General features: G+C 40.6%; 1 protein-coding gene across 1 annotated transcript; it reads left to right on the top strand.

Moving 5' to 3' along the window:
• Positions 1-642: 642 nt before the first annotated feature.
• On the top strand, positions 643-20,352 carry pgap6 (post-glycosylphosphatidylinositol attachment to proteins 6). Its single transcript, XM_061732973.1, has 13 exons — positions 643-796; positions 3,468-3,651; positions 4,432-4,633; positions 6,398-6,525; positions 7,908-8,182; positions 9,224-9,549; positions 9,627-9,723; positions 11,505-11,619; positions 13,596-13,738; positions 14,465-14,643; positions 17,850-17,996; positions 18,083-18,199; positions 19,804-20,352. Exons 1-13 carry the CDS (start codon positions 733-735, stop codon positions 20,131-20,133), a joined length of 2,307 nt encoding a protein of 768 aa, XP_061588957.1. The 5' UTR covers positions 643-732; the 3' UTR covers positions 20,134-20,352.
• The last annotated feature ends 224 nt before the right edge of the window (positions 20,353-20,576 follow it).

Raw genomic sequence — 20,576 nt, forward strand, 5'->3', positions numbered from 1 at the left:
ACCGCATTTCGTTGAATGTGTTGATATACAATGACAACAAAATTGAATCTAATCTCATGTAATTCGTAGTCCAACCTGACATGTGAGCTTTTCTTTTTTCTCTCCAAAAGTCCTCAGTTATTATTATTTTTTATTATTATTTATTATTGAAATATACAAAAGTATACAGTAAGAAACAGCACATTGTTGACAGTACATAGAAGAATATCAATCACATCAGGGGTCGTTATATATATTAAATAAAAGTAAGTCATTAAAAGAGATGGTTTAAGAAAAAATTTAAATAAAAAACTAAATAATACATAAATTGAGGGTACAAAAAATAAATAAATAAATAAATCAAACATGGTGTTCAGGAAAATAATTTTCATAATGGCTCAAAAAAGTATTAATTTTTGTTATTGAACAAAATCAGAGATTTAAGCAAAGAGTTCCAGGAGAAAAGGAGCAATCTTAGGTAGTGATTTTACGATTTTTTGTTAGTGAATACAATTTTTTACATATAGGATAAAGTTTATCCGCTATTCAAGAGCATAATCTCCTGAATTCTCCAAAAGTCCCCAAAGGCGGCACGAAGCGAGTCCGGTGACGTCACGTGATCACGTGTTGCCGCGCCATCCACCCGGAAGTGTGGGTTAATGCCGGAGGAGGGCAGGTGTTCCTGCTGCGCGGGAGGGCAGGTGTACAGGTGTGCGTGGAGGTATGGGATGTTTGTGACGGTCGACGAGGACTATGGCCGCGTGTTTGCTGCGCGGTGTCGTGTTCGTGGCCCTGGCAGCGTGGACGTCAGGAGACGGTGAGTGTTTCCTCTCGACGGGACGAGCAACAGCGCGACGCTAACAGCGGACCGGTGTTATGACCATTTCTGCTACCTGCCGAAAAAATGCTACTTTGTGGTTCTGCGCATGCGCACAGTCGACTTTCAAAGGTTGATTGCCACTCTAAATCGATAATATGGGATGTTGAGTATTTGATCCTCCCGGTCCTTCAGCTGCAGGGCTCGCTCTGAAGGTGACAATGTCGGACATAATACCGGTTTTATCTGCTAATCTGTCCATGTTTTTTTTTTTTTAGATTTCTTCAGGTGCGATCACATAAACAATATTATGGTCAAAGGCCAGAAAGCAATTGATAATATCGCAATTAAAAGTATTTATGAGTGCTTGCAGTGATGATTCAGGGCTTAAAGTCATCTCTAGACTTTACAGGCTAAAACAGTTGATACTTATGTTAAGTTAAAATGTATATGTGTGAATGCGTGTGTAAGTAGATATACATAGATATCTAGAGCAGATGGAGTTAATATATATATATATATATATATTTATAGGTAGTATGGTAGTATGGTGTAAATAAGTATATTTATATAAATATTTATATGGGCGTGTGTGTACAAATATATAGAAATATTCAACTATGTGTATGTATGTATGTATAGGTAAGTCAGTGAGTATAATAACTATAGTAGTATAACTATAGAATACCGTAGTTAGTTATTATAAATACGTGTTAATAAACGATTAGTGAATGGGGGTAGGATTAAATACGTTTACACTTCTTCCTACTCCTTTTTGCACATGTAAATTAAGATATTAAGTGTTAAAGTGAAATTCTTTGTTTTGGTATTCTTATCTTCTCTTTAATTGTTGTTTTTTTACATGTACAAAATAAAAATCTAATCAAAATGGGACAGGGAAACCAACAGTTGCCTCTCAGAGGATGTTTGGATAAAATACTGTGAATTCCAATGGAGAATATCACAGTCAACTTCCTGGAGATCTTTTGGCTGGAAGTCTCTAATCAGATCTTTTATTCCACCTGCTCAGAGCCGTCACCATCCAGGCTCCTCCAGCTGGAGGTGACGTGGCTCCAGGAGGAACAACCACCACCACTTGTTCTGGGCCTGTCCAAAAGTAAATGCTTTCTGGCGTGAAATCCATTCAGAGTTAGTGATGATTTTTGGGTCAGATGTTGCTTTTAACTGGGACCAACTTCTTTTTGGGTTTGCGCACTCTGTATCTTTAGTTGTGGAATGAAGATACCTGTTTGGTTTGCTAAGTGTAGCTGCGTGAAAAGCTGTTACCAGGAAGTGGCTTGAGCCAGACGCTCCTTCATTAGATGATTGGTGCGACATCATTTACGATATCTTTGTAATGGAGAGGATAACGTTCTCTAAGAGGCTGCAACAATCCAAATTTGAAGCAATCTGGGAAGATTGGAAAAGTTATATTTCCCTGAGACGTCCTGCTTTTGTTTGAGATGTATTTAATTTACCCATTTGTCTTTTACATAAAGTTTTTTTTTTTTTCTCTTAATGAAAACACCCCATGTTTATGGTTTTGTTCTTTTTTCTGTTTGCAAGAAAAAGAAAAATGGATCGCAGTAGAGATATAATGTTGGTATGCGAATAATAAAAAACAAAACAAAAAAATCCGTCGAGGGTCCATCGAGAAAACCACTATTCCCCCAATAAGATATTATTTTCATTTTGAATGTTTAAATGCTGAATGTTTCAGTATAAGGGACATATTGAATGGCACACTTCGTCATATGCAAAACATTCCTAAAATCCAATTTCTTGTCATTTTGCGCAATATTATCAGTAGAGTTACTCTGTTAACAGTCAAACAAGTTATTAAATACCCAAGAGACCCACTAGGTCTTGTGTCCATGTGACTGAACACTTTGCTTCAGGTGTTTATTTCCTGCAACACCAGTGGTTCTGATTAGCAGGACCTTGTAGACAGAAAGGTTGTGAGGAGTCATGGCAGGGACAGCACCTGGATTAGGGCTGGGGATCCATTCAAATGTCAAGAATCAATTCGATTCCGATTCTTAAGATTCAGAATCGATTATCACGATTCCGATATTGATTTGGGTTAGTGTTATTAAAAATGTTTTTTGAGCTGTTGCATGAATTATATGACTGTAGTTATGCAACATATTACTACTAGTATTATATTGAGATTCAACAGCAAGTATTGCAGCTAATGATGCTGTAAGGACCAATCAGCTCCCAGAATGCTGATAGAACTGCTTTCAGAAACATCGTGTGGCAGAATTACCAAACACATCCAGGGCAGAAAACAGATGTGTAAAAAAAAAAATAAAAAAATATGGCATTAGTTATTCTCGTGTCCAACAAAACATTCCTTTTTTGGGCATAAACAAAAAAAATACCAAAAGTTGTCATGTAATGATGAAAAAAAATCGATCTTTAGACATATAACTCGATTTTTAGGAATTAAAATGAGAATCGATTTAGAATCAGAAAATCTATTTTTTTTTTCAACACAGGCTTAGCAGACTGACTGCACATACGAGGCATAACAACTGAAAATAAAGAGGATTTCAGTTAGTTCATGTTTGTTTTTCTGCCTTCTGTTTTATTTGTTGCTAACTCGTCAACATTAATTAGATACAGTCTTGTACATTTTAACAACCAAAGCCTTTATCTGTATCTTTAGACGGAGAACCGACTTTCGTGGCAGAGCTCTCCTCCAAGCCCGCTCAGAAGTTATCAAAGTACGGTTGGTATGGCAACGTCCGGCTGCAGAGGTTCCACATCCCGGAGGAGACGGCCGTGGCGCGCTGGCTGTTCACCGTGACCAAGGGCCACAGCTTCCACTGTGGGCAGCACAACGTCACCATGTAAGACACGGATCTGTCACCATGACAGCATGCAGGCGCTGTCCCAACCATGACTCTCCTCACAACCTTTCTGTCTCTTCACCTCTCTTCTGGGGTTTTCTGTCTTTTTTAACTTGTACTTTTTTTTTTTTTTTTTTTTTTTTCCCCCCCTCTCAACATGGTTCTTTAAATAAAACTCTTCCTAACTTTTTTCACAATTTCTTTTCCCCAAACAATGAATTTCATAATTATTCAACCCGTAAAGCCTCCCAGCTTCGGCCCCCACAATCGCAAACTATTTCATCTCAAGATCTCTCAAGAGGTTCCAAGATATGGAATTCACTTCCTCCCCACCTTGTCAAACTTTCTCATGAATTATTAAAAAAATCTGTGAACCATTCTTTGCTATATCAATAGCTTAATAATATGATGTAAACTTCTACTTACTCACATTTGTCTTTTTTCCAAATTTTTTATACAGTATTATAGTTTTTCTGTCTTTCCTTTGTCTTTTTTTCAGGTATGTGCTTTTTTCTTTTCTTCGAGTGTGCAGTGTGTGAGCGTTCTGTGCGTGGGGGTGTATGTATGTGTGTGTGTGGTGTGTGTGATTTGCATTTATGTCCATGAAAATGTCAATTTTTATGCTCATTTAAGGAAGTCCTCTGTCAAGCCCCTAGAGGGTTTTTTAGACCTCCTTGCATATATGCTGTCTATTGTTTTTTTTATGGTAATTCTATTACTGACTTTTCAAGATGTGTTAAATAAATAAAATTCCTTTTTTTCTTTTCTTTTTTTTTTTAGCCACATTCGGTGGGGTGCCCCTCCAGTGATAAACCCAACAGGTTTGGTGTTTCCCAACGCGACGCTGTGGAGCCCGTCCCTGTCTCTGACTCTCCCAGTGGTCTCACAGAGCTCCACCACCTTTAACCTCAGCGACCCGGCGCCAGGCGACTGGTTCGTCGCCGCTCACCTGCCTGAGGACGACGGCCGTATAGAGCAGAAGGTCCGTATGGGGCAAGTTCCTACTTCTCATGAACTAGTTCAAAGTTCCGTTCACATAGTTTAAAAATGAATAATTCACATTCATAGTTCACCATTTTCACTTTGAACTAGTTCAAATTCAGTTAATTTCAATATTTTTAGGTGAGAAGTACGAATGAAACGCCCCCCTATCCTAAAACTGTTCACTGTAAACAATCATGTTTTGTCCTAGTGGCTTTTCAACTTTACTGAGGCTGTAAATCTCCAACAATGTAGTCCATTATCAGTTTATCTACTGTACCTGTTTCTGGTAAATCCTCCCCCTGAAGGTGCAGCAGTGGGACTGGGGTCGTTTGGGGCTGTTGGGTCTTCTTGGTCTTTCCTGATCACTTTGTTTGATTGTCAAGGACTTGCAGATATTTTCTCACACGGATGCTTTAACTCTGTGACATGACGTTTCAACTTTGAAGTTGAAGGAGGATTATTCCGTAATAATTGGACGTAAACACTGAAGCTGAAACTCACATAATCTGAACAGTTCAAATTCCAGTTCGTGATCTGCAGAATGAACAAGTTCACGTTCAAGTTCTTTATTTGCAAATATGTTGCGTTCAGTTCAACGTTCTCACTGAAATGAACTTGTTCATTTGAACTTGTTCATGCACAACACTGGCTGCTACTCAGTTTTTGTTGTTGCTGTCATAATTTTCCTGATCCAGCTGCACTCGGCCTCATCTCTAAGGAAGATTTCACACTAGCTATTTCATTTTTGTACCCTGCATTTTCCAATGTTTCTGTGCTTAAAAAGAAAATTATTTGTATTGACGAGCGAAGAAGCTTTTTCATTGTTCCAGTTGTGGCTTGGTTAGAAAAATGTCTATTTTCCACAACCTGAAGAGGCTGCAGAGCTGGAATGTGGAGCAGGTGGATCGCGTTGTACTTTACCTGCTCATAACTCATTCTTGAGCTCAGCTGTTGAAGTCTTGTTAGGCAACATCGGGAGGGGAAGGAGGCTTCTCAAACTCTATCTATTTTTATATGTTTAAGTTTGTTTACTTTGGTTTTACAGGTTGTTTTTTTTCTGACCTTCCACCATCCCAAGTCTAAAAAAAATTTAAGAGATATGCAAATTTAAAAAAATGCAGATGATATCAGCCCAAGGTAGAGTTTTTTTATGTCAGTTTTTCATGTATTTCATATATAAACATGGAGCGCAAGTAAATCAGGTTGAGAAATAGGCATCAGCAGGTGATTGTAATATAATATGGGTTGAAAGCTTGAGTCAAGGCAGAGGATCTCCATTTTGTTAACAAACGACAAACTAACTGAAATGATTAAAACAAAAATGTTTCTGGGGTGATGGACAGGTCAGGCGTGTGTGTGTTGGCAGGAAGAATGGTACAAAATAACAGTTGAAACTTTTATCATGTCATGTCCTCAACACTAGAATTACTTTTTAAGACTTTTGTGACGTACTGGGAACTTAACAAAGTGGTAACTTTTTTGGCCTGAAGTACAAAAAAGGATGTAAATAACCAAATGAAACAAAGTTGGCGAAAAAGAAACATGAAATAGTTTGGGTTCATACTGTCCGCAAATAGACATAAGCAAATTTAAAAATTATGAATCACTGTAGGCGTTTTGAATTGATTTAATTTGTCATAATTATGATATTATTCCAGCTTTTGCTGATTTGAGGTCGTAAAACAGGATTAATTTGCATGAAGAGAAGTCTGCACCAGCGCATCTACAGTACGGATATTAACCGTGTCTTTGTGTCTGTCAGGGCTTTCCATCCTGCTCGTATTTCTTCCAGCCTCAGCTGTCAGTCAGGAGGGCGGTGGACACACCGGTTTTACAGCAGGGCACATTCCTGACCCAGACTGCCGCTCCCGACAGACCTGCCCGCCTTAAGTAAGGAACGTTTGTGCAATCCTGTGTTTTAAGTTTGTTTGTTTCTCGGCACATGTTCTTCAGAGGAGCCAGAGTGCAACAAGTGGACTCGAATTGTTTGCAGTCTCTGGTTTCAGTGAACCGTGGTGCCTTAAGGTTCATCACTGGTTGCAGAGCCCTCACTCTCCACTGCGCCTTATATGATAGAGCTGAATGGCTGTCTCTGAAGACGTGCCGTCTCATCCACCGGTACAGTTTTATCTAGAAAGCAATCCTTGGTCTACTCCCACATTATTTATGCAACTACATTTCCAGAACCCACAGCAATTACTGCTTACATTCCAATGATTTATATCTGCTAAACGTACCAAAGGTGCATTCCAAACTAGGTAAACACTGACTGCGTTTACATGTCAATAACCCTTTTAAAACAATTTAAAACAACCCTTTTAGCAATAACCCGGTTTTGCACGGCCATGTAAACACCAATAACCCCTTTGAATAACCCGAATTTGCTCATATTCCGGTTTTTAAAAACCTGAAAAATGACTCCTGGGTTACTCCTTTTATAACCTGAATATTGGGTCATGTAAACGCCAAACGGGATATCTTCATCAAACGGAACAGGAATTTGTTTTCTGCACATGCTCTGTTCACAAGGAATCCTGGTCTTTTGAGTCCAGGAAGTTCTTATAAACACGGAGAAACACAAGACCAGGAGGAGACTAATCACTTCATAAATGTAATGAAGGATATGAACATTTCTGCATTTGTAGACGGTAGAAAGTACCGGGATAGAAGATTTACAAGAAGGTGAGCGAAAAGTTGCGCGAAACAGCATTTGTTTTGAATTTGGATACAGGAAGAAGAAGCAGAAATTATGGGAATTGCGTCATCACGTTCTCCGTGCGTCGCTGGTTTGATCCAGATATCCTAATGATTAATCACCATGTAAACGGAATATTCCGAATGTTTCAGTAACCGGAATATTAGCAATAACCCGAATTTTGACTGCATGTAAACGTAGTCATTGTTTTAAGTTCTCTGCACCTGCTGCCTGGAACTCCCTACAGAAGACAGTAAATCTGAAGGATCTCATCACTGTTGGAAACTTTAAATGAAGGATCTAGCAGCAGCTACTTTTCACTCTTGTTGTTGTTTTAATGTAAATTCTTAATCTTGTGTTTTAACCTAGCAACATTTTTATTTATCTTGTTGAATGTTGAGTATTTTATTTATTGAGTGAGTTGGTGGTGTTTGTTTTTAATTGTTGCACTTTTAATGTTTCTCTGGCTGCTGTCTTGGCCAGGCTTCCCTTGAAAAAGAGGTCATTGTATCTCAACGGGGCCGACCTGGTTAAATGAATAAATAAAAGTGCACTGAGTTGAACGTGTTCTCCGCAGGTTGTACGTGCCGGAGTTCGCCTCGTCCCTCGTCATCTCTGTGTCCAACTGCTCGGCGGGGGGTGCGGCGGCGGCGGCAGAGGCGGAGGACTGCTGGCTGCTGCTCCGGCTGGGCTCCGTGTCGGAGCAGATGAGCTCCATCACGGTGAACTGCTCGGGGACGAGCTGCTCCGCTGCTCTGGCCAGCCCTCCCTGGGACCGCTGGCTCCCCGTGCTGGTGGAGAGCAGCCAGGGAAACCGCTCCGTCTCCTTCAGCGTGGCCTCCGACTACACGGGTGAGCACAGACGCCTGCAGCACAATCACGTTCACATTCAGACCACTTTATTATTATTCCCTCGGGGAAATGGACATCTCCATCTCACACACACAACACTGTCATTTACAAATCTTTTTTTTTTCTCTCTCTCTAGTAGAAATCAATATAGTCCAAATCCATTATTCCTTTAGTTAAAACTGTTGACATTTCTTGAATTAGTGGAACCAAAGAATTGTGCAAATTATGTGGAAAGCTCATAAGAAAACTTTGCCAATCAATATACATAAAAAATGTGAAAATAGAGAAAATAAGTATAACTTAAAAGGAACAGAGATCTTTAAAAGAACTAAATTCAGGACAAAATAAATGGAACGTTGTGTTTCTGTAAAAGGTATCAGTTTATGGAAGAATCAGAATACAGAAGCCAAAGAATGCAAATCAAACATTACATTTAAAAGAATAATAAAAGCCAGTTTGATGAAGAAATATCATGATAATTGTTAAGTTAGGTGGGTTTTCTTTTTTTTCCTCTCTTTTTAGCACCATTGTCAGATTTTTTTTTTTCTTTGAATCAAAAAAGAATACGACTATCTGTGTTTGACGACAGCTATTTTGTTATTTTATAACTTTTTTGTAGTTTTGTTTGTTTTTTTGTTTTTTTTTAAATTACGTTTATTGGAAAGTGTTTTTTTAAATTGCGTAATTTGTTTTGTTTTTTATTACATTAATTAAAATTTGATTTCTTAGGAAAAAGAGACAGATAAAATAAGCTTAGTCTTCTTTTTGTTCCCTTTCATTCAAGGAAAGAGATTTGTTGTAATTATATTGAACTGTTTAGTTTTTCTTTTAATGAATGAAATAAAACATAAAGAAGAAGAACAAATCAAACACCCCAAAAGCTAAACACCTATATAAAGATAAAAAGATGAGAAAAGTAAAAGATAAAAATAGAAAATATGGTTGCTGTAAAAAGAATAATAAGGATAGAAAAAGTGTTGCACTGTCCTGGTTATTGCAACAAGAGTCACATGGTGTCCTCTCCCCCTCTTCTCACCACAGTGGGCTGCAAACCCAGAAGTGTGGGACTGAAAGCAGACGACGGTATGAAGAAGCTCCGTGGCAGCAGCAGCCAGACCAACTCCACCTCACCGCTCAAAGACGCGTTTAACAATGAGACTGCAGCCCTGGCGGCGCCGCTGCTGCCGTCAGCGTGCGTGTGGAGCATCCCCGTCCTCTACGAGGAGACGGACGTCCTCTCGCTCCGGTACACGGCCGTCAACGGCCCCAACGTCAGCGTCACGGACACCCACCCCACCCTCCTCACCTACCCCCTGCACCCACAGGCCACCGGCGGCACCCTCAACCTGCAGCTCAGTCTCAACACGGTGAGCCCCGCTCAGTCTCTGCACCCGTGCATGTTAACACTCCGCTAAGCCGCCGTGCTCTGTGTTTGTGTTTGTAGACAAATGCAACCTTGGGGAACGGTAGCAGGGTGGTTGGCTGCTTTTCTCCCTGGGCTCCAGTCCTGGAACTGAACCAGTCTCAGCCGTGTCGCACAGGTACAGCACCAGGAGGAAGCTGCTCTCTTCATCCACAGTTTCATCCAAACCCTGAAGGATGAGTTTCATATCCTCAACCAGAGGAGTTAACAGCAGTGACTATGTTTACATGCAGTCAAAATTCTGGTTAAGGGCAATATTCCGGTTACTGAAACATTAGGAATAATGTGTTTCCATGCGTGAGCAAACAGGGTTATCCCTGTTTACATGGTAATTAATCATTTGGGATATCTGGATCAAACCAGCGACGCACGGAGAACGTCATGGCGCAATTCCCGTCATTTCCGCTTCTTCTTCCTGTATCCAAATCCACAACAACAGCAACACGGCGGATAATGAACGGCCCAGTAGAAGTCATTTTGTTTCTTGTCCCTGTAGTTCGCCTTTTTCAGCATCTTCCAGCGGAGCTTGATCTGGTCTGGCGTTCCTACAAATCCGGCTATCCCGGTACTTTCTACCGTCTACAAATGCCAAAATGTTCATATCCTTCATTACATTTATGAAGTGCTTAGTCTCCTCCTGGTCTTGCGTTTCTCCGTGTTTATAAGAACATCCTGGACTCAAAAGACCAAGATTCCTTGAGAAAAGAACATGTGCAGAAAACAAATTCTTGTTCCTTTTTGATTGGGAAATCCCGTTTGGCGTTTACATGACCCAATATTTGGGTTAGAGAAGGAGTAACCCAGGGGTCATTTTGGGGTTTTTAAAAACCGGAATATGAGCAAATTCTGGTTATTCAAAGGGGTTATTGGTGTTTACATGGCCGTGCAAAACCGGGTTATTGCTAATATTCCAGTTAGAAAAGGGTTATTGATGCATGGAAATGTAGTCAGTGTCAGTTGTATGTGGTTAACTTTAAGTTAAACCTCAACACAGCCAGGTTATTTCTTTTTTTTTAAATTTATTTATTTTATTTAGTTTCACACAAATACAAGGATGAAGAAAAAAAACAACAAAAAACAGAATAAAAAATTCACATAAGGAAAATATTTTACAAAAAACAAAACAACAAGAAGTAATATGAGGAGTGAGGAGTGGTTAGAAGCCTATATAGGCTTATATTAAAACTACACCCAAACAATATACTAAAGTTAAAATATTGACAAATATAAAAAGCACAATTATACGAAAGCGTATTGCATTCACATGAGAGAAGAAAAATCTGCTCTGTTTTTCCGAATTAACGGGATAATTATCTCAGAATTCCAAGAAGTTTTAATGAAAAAAAAAAACCAATCTGCTCTGTTTTTCTGAATTTCTCGAACTTTCTAATTATCTCGTTAATTCAGAAAAACAGCAGATTTTTTTTTTTCATTAAAACTTTTCTTGGAATTCTGAGATAATTAACTTGTTAATTCAGAAAAACAGTTGCTGCATAAATTCACATGCACGTTTCCTTGTGTTGACGAACTCTCTATTGTCTCATCGGGTTTATGTTCCTTGAATTGAAATGTAAGAGACCTGGTGGTTGATGTGAGGTGTTTAGCTCAAGCTCACGTCCTGCTGCAGGTTAAACACAGACATTAGTGACGTCCTCTTGTCTCCCAGGGATTTAAGTCTGGATTCAACTCTAGACGTCAGCAATGAACCCGCCACGTCTCCGATTATGTCGTCTCCTGTTAAATTCAGATGCATGTTTAATGCCCCAGTGTATCTTTAGAGAAGTTTCTGTGTGAACAGTTTGTAATGATAACAACTCATAATGTTCAAATTCTAACTGAAAGGCTCCAGCTACTTCTTTTTTATGGAGATTATAATAATGGTGTCTGCTTTCCCAACAGCTTTGTTCGGAGGGCACGGTGTCGTTGTGAATGCCAGCGTTCCTAAGGCTGTGATCCGGCTGCCCTTTCCTCAGTCAACAACATGGTACCTCACCCTGCAACTTGAATGCAACAGGTAACGCAGGGTCCCGTCTCTCCCACCTACTCCTACATGTCGCTCTGCAGACAGTATCAACCAGCCAGTATTAACAGCCTGCACTCCTGTCTACAATGGTTAAAAGTTGAGGACAGAATGAATGCTGCACTTCTGTTTTCAATATGGAAGGTTCTACAATCCAAAACTCTATTACCGTATTTTTGCGACCATTAGGCGCATATAAACGTCTTATTTTTTTTTATTTTTTTTAAATGTGCCTCAAGCACAATGACACAATGCCCCCATTGTATTATGGTAAAGGCTGATTTATGGTTACACCGACGCAGAGCCTACGGCGTAGGGCTGCGTCGGCTTAACGCGGATCCATAAGGCGGACGTAATTGAGGCCACCATGAGAACGTTAAAGGGGGAAGGGGCGCGTGAATTGCCGTGATTGCCCGGCGGCGGCTCCGTGGCGGGACACCTGGAGCGGACGGGGAGACTCTGTCTCCCTACCGAGAAGGAGACGCGGCTCCCGGGGGGAGCTGCGCCGCAGAGGCGGGCCGAAGGCTGGAGGAACCGCCGACGCCTCGGCTGCCGCTCAGTCGGCGGGCTCCGTCGTTTACTGTTGAAGGATTGTAGATGCGTGGGTTGACGTGTCTGCTGGGCTGGACTGTTGTTCGGGCTTTTGCAAAAGCCGGCATCATTTCCGAGGGGCCGCACGGCAGGAAAATGACTCGGCTGCAGCGCGGCCAGAGCTGCGGGCTCTGCCCGTCGCAGCTGATCAGTTCTCCCGGTCTCAGCGCAATTAGGCTCAGAAGAATGCAGAAACGGAGGATGAAGATTTGGATGGGTTTGATTAATGTAATAACTTCAGGCAAGGCAAGGCAAATGTATTTATATAGCACAATTCAACACAAGGTAATTCAATTAAGTGCTTTACATTAACATTAAAAGCGGCAAGACATAATCAGACAGTAAATAAAAAATTAAGAATAGGATGATAAGAAAAGAAGTAAAATAATAAAAAGCACAAGCTATTAAAAACAAGGGCAGTAGAATACAGCAGGTAAATTTAATTTAGGATTACGCTTGAGTAAACGGTAATGTTTTTAACCCTGATTTAAAGGAGCTTGACAGTTGGAGCAGACCTCAGGTCTACAGGAAGTAAAGTACAATCAAACTAAGTTTTGCTCCTGCTTTATTTAAAAATAATTTTTTTTCTGCTCTATTTGTGTGTGTTGTGTGCGCGCGCGCGCGCATGTGTGTGTTGTGGCGGCGCTCCATGTGTGTGTTGACGGCGCCTTTTCGGTCGGTGCGCCTTATGTGTGTGTGTTTTAAATCCAAAAATGACACAAAAAACTGAGGGTGCGCCTTTCCACACGGCGCACCGAATGGTCGCGAAAATACGGTATATCAGTACAATTAGTTAAGACACCATCTAGAGTCATATCCTTACGCCACTAGACAGGAAACAATGGGCCGGTTTTCACTTCCTCAGCCAAACACTAATTTTCCGAAGCAGACAGTAGAATATAGATCAATGAAATCATGGAATTCTTTACCACTATATGACTAAATTAACACAGACATCAATATTCAAAAAGCAAATTAAGCCTTGGAATACCTTGGAATATCGTATGTAGGGTGTATTTTTGATCTGATTTTCATGGCTTAGATGATGTTTTACTGTATATTGGAATGTTTTATGTATGTTTTTTTTTTTTGCTTTAAGATAATGATTTACATGTACGGTAAAGTTTAATGTAGGTTTGTCGTGTTATTTTATTTTCTTTATGTCTTGTTTTTAACTGTATGTTTTAAAGCTTTGTGGTTTTCGTTTGTTCAGACAAGGTATGTATGTTTTAACTGTATTGTTTTTTAATGTGGACCCCAGTAAGACTACTGTAGCTGTGTTTAAGGGCATAGCTAATGGGGATCCTCACAAATAAACAAGTAAACTAAACAGCCCTGCATGGCTCATGGTTAGGAGTCGGTGTGTCGTGTTCCTGCAGAAGCGACTGCAGCAACGTGTCGGTGGTGCCGGTGGTGCCGGAGGTTTTCATCAGCGCCTGCGTGGAGGACTGCGGGACGTACGGGGAATGTAGACTGCTGAGATCCTACACCTACCTGTACGCCGCCTGTGTCTGCAAGGCCGGTACGACACACACACACACACACACACACACACACACACACACACACACACACACACACACACACACACACACACACACACACACACACACACACACACACACACACACACACACACACACACACACACACACACGCTGACATCTTCACATCTTTTTCTCCCAGCCTTCTATAAACTACTACAGTAGTAGCATCAAAAGGTTCACTTGAGCCCAGGTTTGACGTACGCTTAAAAAAACGCATCCCTAAACCAGAAAAGCTTGAGAAATATGGAAAGGATGATTCTTACATCCATTCTGACTTTATTACTTGAAAAGGAAACGTATATCATGTTTTTTCACATTTTGCATTTCAGGGCTGTGACATAAAAAAAAGGAAGGTTTTAAAAAAAAAAAAAAAAGGTTGCTACTTCTCGGATTTCACCTATCACGGGTTCTTTTTGGAACGTAACCCCCATGAAGACCAGGGATTACTGTACTCACAAACAGCATAAAGATCCATCCACCCATCTATTATCAATACACGCTTGAGGGTCATGGATGACATGAATTCGACAATTAAAAAAAAAAAAAAAAAAAAGGATTATCTTGGGTTCATACCATCTTCAAGGACTAAAGGTAGATATGTAGGATTTAGATCATGGAGTGTTTCTTATTATTAGGCCCTCGGTCCATGTTTGGGGTGATCTGAAGGTCATGTGGGTGTCTGTGTGGATCTCTGGGTGCAGGCTGGAGCGGCTGGGGCTGCACAGACGACTCCACGGCTCAGTCCTTCAGGCGCCAGCTGACGTCCACGCTGCTGCTCACGCTCAGCAACCTGTCCTTCCTGCCGGCCATCGTGGTGGCCGTCCACCGCTTCTACATCACTGAGGCCTCCGTTTACCTGTTCACCATGTTCTTCTCCACGGTAAAGACTAGAAACTCTCTCTGGGACCTGCACACAACAGTGAACGCAGGAGCTGGTGCTCTTTGTGCCACATTCAGGTGTAGAAGAGGAAACCGTAGACCTTTGTTTTATTTAGCAACAGCATTAGCTATCCTTCCTGGGGTCCGACATACACACAACACACAAATTTTTATTTATTTTTTTTATTTTATTAGTTTGCACACAATAAAATTAACACTTGCAATCAAAATAGTAAAACAAATGTGACAGGAGAGGTCAAAAAGCCAACAGGCTTATGCAACAGACCTCCCCTCAATTTAGGAAGTAAAACAGTAATTACAAAAAAACAAAAACAACAAGACGAAGACTATAAACAAAAACAAAGAAGGTTTGACTACATAGTTACAGATCATCAACACACAAAAAAACAAAAAACAAAAAAAAAAAACAAAGAAAACTTGTGACATTTTTTAAATGTGAATTAAATGAGATGATACATTTCTTTTAAAAATCTCTAGAGAAGCAGAGCTTTTGATAATGTGAGATTAAGAGTTCCATATCTGTACACCGCGATATCTGAGGGAAAACTGGCTGTGTTTAGTTTTATAAAAAGGAGGATGAAAATGATTAACCTGTCTAGTATTATATGAATGTATTTGAGAATTATAAGTGAAAAAATTACTAAACGATAGTGGTAAAGAAAAAGGCAAAAACATGTGTTTGTATAAAAACACACATATCTGATGAATATTTATGTCATATACTGAAAGAAGTTTGAGTTTTCTGAACAAAGGAGTAGAGGTTTCCGTAGAGTTAGAAAAAGTTGCCAGTCTGGGGGGCACGGTGGCGCAGCTGGTAGTGCAGCGGTCTCACAGCAAGAAGGTCCTGGGTTCGATTCCCACCGGGGGACGCTGTGGGCGCTGAAGTGCGTGTTAGTTCCCCCATGACTTCAGTGCCCACACCATGGGTGGGGTTGGCGAAAGGATCTTTCTGTGTGGAGTTTGCATGTTCTCCCCGTGTTCCCTTGGGTAGCTAATGGGAGCTACCCTCACAAAAACATGCACACAGTCCTGGGCTACACATGCCCCCTCTGGCCAACCGGGGCGCCAGATGGGGTGGGGAGGATCCGGCCGGAATAACGTGATCCTTCCACGCGCTACGTCCGGCCGGAGAAACCCCACCCTGTCTGGTGAAAAGATGCGGCCTGCTCACTCCTCAGGTTAAGGAGGAGACCTGAGCTCAGTGCAGGGCCCTCCCGGGGTTGGTAGAGGATGGCAATGCCCAGGACTGTCAGTAGGTAGGAGCACGGGGTGGTAAAAATGGGAAAAAAACCGGGATAAAAATATAAAAAAAAAAAGAAAAAGTTGCCAGTCTTACAAATCGTTTTTGCATTAAATAAAGTTGATGAAGACTGGAAGGGTATGTATTTGCCCAAACAATATTACCATAAATCAAATAAGGATAAATCATAGAATAATACAGAGTTAATAAGCAAGAAATATTAACGAGATTTCGCAGTTTGCTGATGATTCCCAATGACTTCACAGTTTTATTATGAATGAAGTTTATATGTTTTTTCCAATTCAATTTCTCATCAACCAAAATACCTAACTTAATACATAACAGACATACATTATACATGACAAACAAAACAATAATAGACACAACTCCCTCAGTCACAAACAATACCTGCCTAAAATGACGTTATCTTAGAATTCTTGACCACTTTTCACCTTTATTGTGATAGGGTTTATACTACCTGTAATTCTATTCAAACTTCATTCTGTTCCTTCCAAATGTCAAATCATAATTCATTTCATTTTAAAAGATATTGTTTCAACTGAATCTTAAACCAATCTTTGCTGCCTACATGAGAAATATGAACTGGTATAGAGTTACCGCCAAACATGGCTCTGTAAAAACAGTTCTCTGTATCAAACCTGTTCTCACCCTTATGAACCTCCTTTCTGATGTCATTCTTGTACTGTAACCATGGTGAGCAAAAGGATTGTATAAGTAAACTCCATTATTCAGTAGCCTGTAGATCCACCTTAAACAGCGATAACTTTATTTGACTACGAGTGTCTGATATCATCCTGGAGGAGGTTTGAGCTCCATGGAGGTTTGCAGACATTCACACCTCTCTTAGGATCCTGCCACAGCGTTTAAATCCCTTTTAACTTTGAGAGGAGCACTGCCTCCCCTCAGGTCCTTTCTTTCAGAGCGGCTCCGTCGTGGCTGTGCTCTGTTTGGGTGCAGGATCTAATTTTGGCCACGCTTTAGCTGTGGGACAGATGGCCTTTGCCTCTAAGAAGCTTTGGCACACAGAAGAAGAGTTGGTGGTTGAATCAGGGTCTGCAGTTTAAATCATCATGCCTCCACCGCCGTGCCCGACACTGGGGATCAGTGCAATGTGCTGGGTTTTGTTTTTGCCAAATGTGCCACTGTGTATGATAACTTATACTGTTCTTTAGAATGTTTTCCACGTGTAAATCCCTTTCTTTTTTTTCCACTATTAACCCTTTCAATAATGATGGGAAGCACACTGCAAAAACTTACCAATATTTGTCTTATTTCTAGTTAAAATGTCAAATTTTTAGTCAAAAAATCTCATTACACTTAAAACAAGAGTCATTACCAGAAAAAAAACTTGTTATTTGCCAATTTTCACCTGTTTCAAGTAGATTTTCACTTGAAAAAAGTAGAAAAATCTGCCAGTGGGACAAGATTTATCTTCTCATTACAAGCAAAAAAATCTTGTTGCACTGGCAGATTTTTCTACTTATTTTAAGTGAAAATCTACTTGAAACAGGTGAAAATTGTTGTTTTTTCCAGTGATGAGTCTTGTTTTAAGTGTAATGAGATTTTTTTTTGACTAAAAATGAGACATTTTAACTAGAAATAAGACAAATATTCTTGATAAGATTTTTAGTTTTTGCAGCGCAACACCTGCTTCTCCAAGAACATTGCTGATGTTTTTCCTCCTTGGCATTGTGTCAGCACACTTCATTAAATCTACCAGTTAACAAAGTGTTTCTTATCAGCGGCTATTAACTGCTACTTACCCTTTCGTTGTTTGCGGAAGGAATCCGTGTGTAATTAATTTAGCTTTTTAAAATCAGCCCCAGAAGTTGTTTACTTGTGTCCTGATCCATAAAAACGTCAAACTAAAGCTGGAAAGTGCAACGCTCCCCACGAATCCTCCACTTCTCATCCTCTCCATGCAGTTCTACCATGCGTGTGACCAGCCAGGCGTCGCGGTCATGTGCATCATGGACTACGATACCCTGCAGTACTGCGACTTCCTGGGCTCGATCTGCTCCATCTGGGTCACCATCCTGTGCATGGCTCGGATCTGGGACGTCGCCAAATACGTACGCTTTTAACTCCAGTTTTTTCTAATTCTGTTGACTCCAGAAAGCCGTCCCAGCTTTAACGTGGTTTCTCTTGTGCGTTGCAGACTCTGTTTGTGCTCGGGGCTCTGCTGATAGCCATGTCCATGCAGCTGGACCGCAAGGGCCTGTGGAACCTGCTGGGCCCCGTCCTCTGTGCCATCCTGCTGATGGTCGTCACCTGGGTGAGCTGGGAAACCACTCCTGCGCTTCAGGGCTAAATCTTTTTTTATTAGGGCCCGAGCTCTTACAGTGTATCTGTAGGAATTTTCTACTTTCTACTGCCGTTAAACTTTTACCGTTAAAGTCCGAAGCGCCGGATGTTTACAACATCTCGGCGAAACGCCTTCAAAATAAAAGCAGTAAATATCGGTCTCCTTAATATATAACAAATAAAATAAAAACCTGGCTTTAAATAACTTTTTTTTTCATTATTTTATAATGAGACATAAAAACATAAAAACACATTTATAGAAATACTCATATTAACGGTAATTTACAATTTCCATTTTATTTTATTTTTTCGAAAATTGTTTTATTATGATTTAGGGCTGCAGCTATCGAATATTTTAGTAATCGAGTATTCTACTGAAAATTCCATCGATTAATCGAGTAATCGGATAAAACATATATTGGTTTAGTTAAAGAGCAATTATAAATATACATAAGATGTTAGATGTTAATTGACATTACTAAGACTAAATTATATAATCCAGTAGGTTCATGGCTGTGCATTTAAAACCCTGAACTTACACCAGTTGAACAAATTCACTGCCTTCACTCAAAAAACTAAGGATCTTACCAAGAAATGTTCTTATTTCTAGCCTAAAAATGCCATTACACCTGATATCAGACATAACTTAAAATGTTAGGTGTTTTCCCCACGTGTTTCAATTGAACTTTCATTTGTGTCAAGCAAATTTTAAGTTGTAGTTACGTTTTAAGTTAAAGTATAAGATTTTGAGTTTTGGCAGTGTTCAAAATAAAATTATGACACCTGCTGTATTGGAGCACATTAGACACCAGTGCTGCTTGTTTTATCCATGAATGACTACAGAGATAAAATGAAATGAAAACTACCCAGTTAGCTTTATTACATTTTTATTTTTCTGACATTTTCTGCCTTTTTTTTTAGTTAAAACTGTAGCGGGAACAGAGGTTTATATACCGGGTAAAGGCTGATTTATGGTTCCGCGTTACAACAACGCACGTTGCTGTCGCTGCGTACCCTACGCCGTAGGCTACGGCGTAGCAACAGAGGCTGCACCGCCAGCCAGACCGCCGCTCTCCGCCCTCGCCGGAGAGCGGCGTAGACTCTGCGTCGATTTAACGCGGAACAATAATTTTGGCTTTAGAGGGGGAAAATAGGAGAACGGACCAGAAGAATATAGCGTGGATTAAAAATAAAAGTTAAGCACTGAACTACATGTGTCTCCCGTCTGGGCCATTGCAGACTGCCTGAGCACGGCATGTTACTAAAACCAAACATACCCGCCGCCTCTTTCTCCCCCCTTTAACGTGCGCATCGCATGGATGTACGGCGCAGCGTGTGTCGCATTAAATGTGGTCCGGGCGTAATACGAGGCTTTGAGCTGGTGAAATTAAACGAAAAGAATAAATAAATAAATTAAACGATTCCTCGAGGCAGAGAAAATTCCTCGATCATTTTTTGTAATCGAATTACTCGAATTATTCGAGGAATCGTTTCAGCCCTATTATGATTATTCATTATTATTACTATTATTTACTATAGAGAAAAATTGTCCTTCCACTTCACTTGTGTTCTCAGGTGTACCGAGGAGTCCAGCGCCGGCGTTGTTACCCGCCCTCCTGGAAGCGCTGGGTCCTGTACCTGATCCCCGGGATAGTCTGTGCCCTCGTCGGCGTGTGCCTGTACATCTTTGCCGAGACGGAAGACAACTACTACTACACGCACTCGCTGTGGCACATCCTGGTGGCCAGCTGCGTGGTGTTCCTGCTGCCGCCCCAGGAGAAGGACCGGGAGGCCTCGGGCTGGAGCCGGGGCTTCAGCTGGAGCTGGAGCTGGAGCTGGAGGCCCCGCGTGTGCGGATACACGCTCTGCCAGAGCAGCAAGGACGAGCTCTACACCGTCACGTAACGCTGTTACGGGAGCCGTACGAAGAAGCACTCTGAAGGACCTGCCGGGTTACCAACATATACAATCTCTCCTATCTCTAAATGGCTCATTTTAAACTTATAAAGTTACTACGGAAGAGTATCAGGGCTATGCAGGAGAAAAAATATTTGAGAGGGGGAGATTTTTTTTTGTTGTGCACTTCGAGGAAAAAGTCGAAATGTCGATATTAATGTTGAAATACAATTTCAAGAATAAAGTCAAAATTTCGCCTTTTTTCTCAACATTTCAACTTTATTCACAAAATTTTGACTTTTTTCTTGAAATTGTAGTTCGACATTAATCTCGACATTTCAACTTTTTTCTCGAAATTGTACATCAACATCAACATTATTCTTGACATTTCGACTTTTTTCTCGACATTTCGACTTTTTTCTCGAAGTGCACAATGAAAAACAAAATCTTCC

Source organism: Cololabis saira, chromosome 10 (assembly GCF_033807715.1).
Source record: "Cololabis saira isolate AMF1-May2022 chromosome 10, fColSai1.1, whole genome shotgun sequence".
Classification (NCBI taxonomy): Eukaryota; Metazoa; Chordata; class Actinopteri; order Beloniformes; family Belonidae; genus Cololabis; species Cololabis saira.

Excerpts from the sequence above, each read along its gene's own strand:
- pgap6 (XM_061732973.1), top strand. The coding sequence starts at position 733 with ATGGCCGCGTGTTTGCTGCGCGGTGTCGTGTTCGTGGCCCTGGCAGCG. Across the intron at positions 6,526-7,907 it reads GACAGACCTGCCCGCCTTAA|GTTGTACGTGCCGGAGTTCG; the intron begins GTAAGGAACGTT and ends TGTTCTCCGCAG. Across the intron at positions 14,644-17,849 it reads TCACCATGTTCTTCTCCACG|TTCTACCATGCGTGTGACCA; the intron begins GTAAAGACTAGA and ends CTCTCCATGCAG.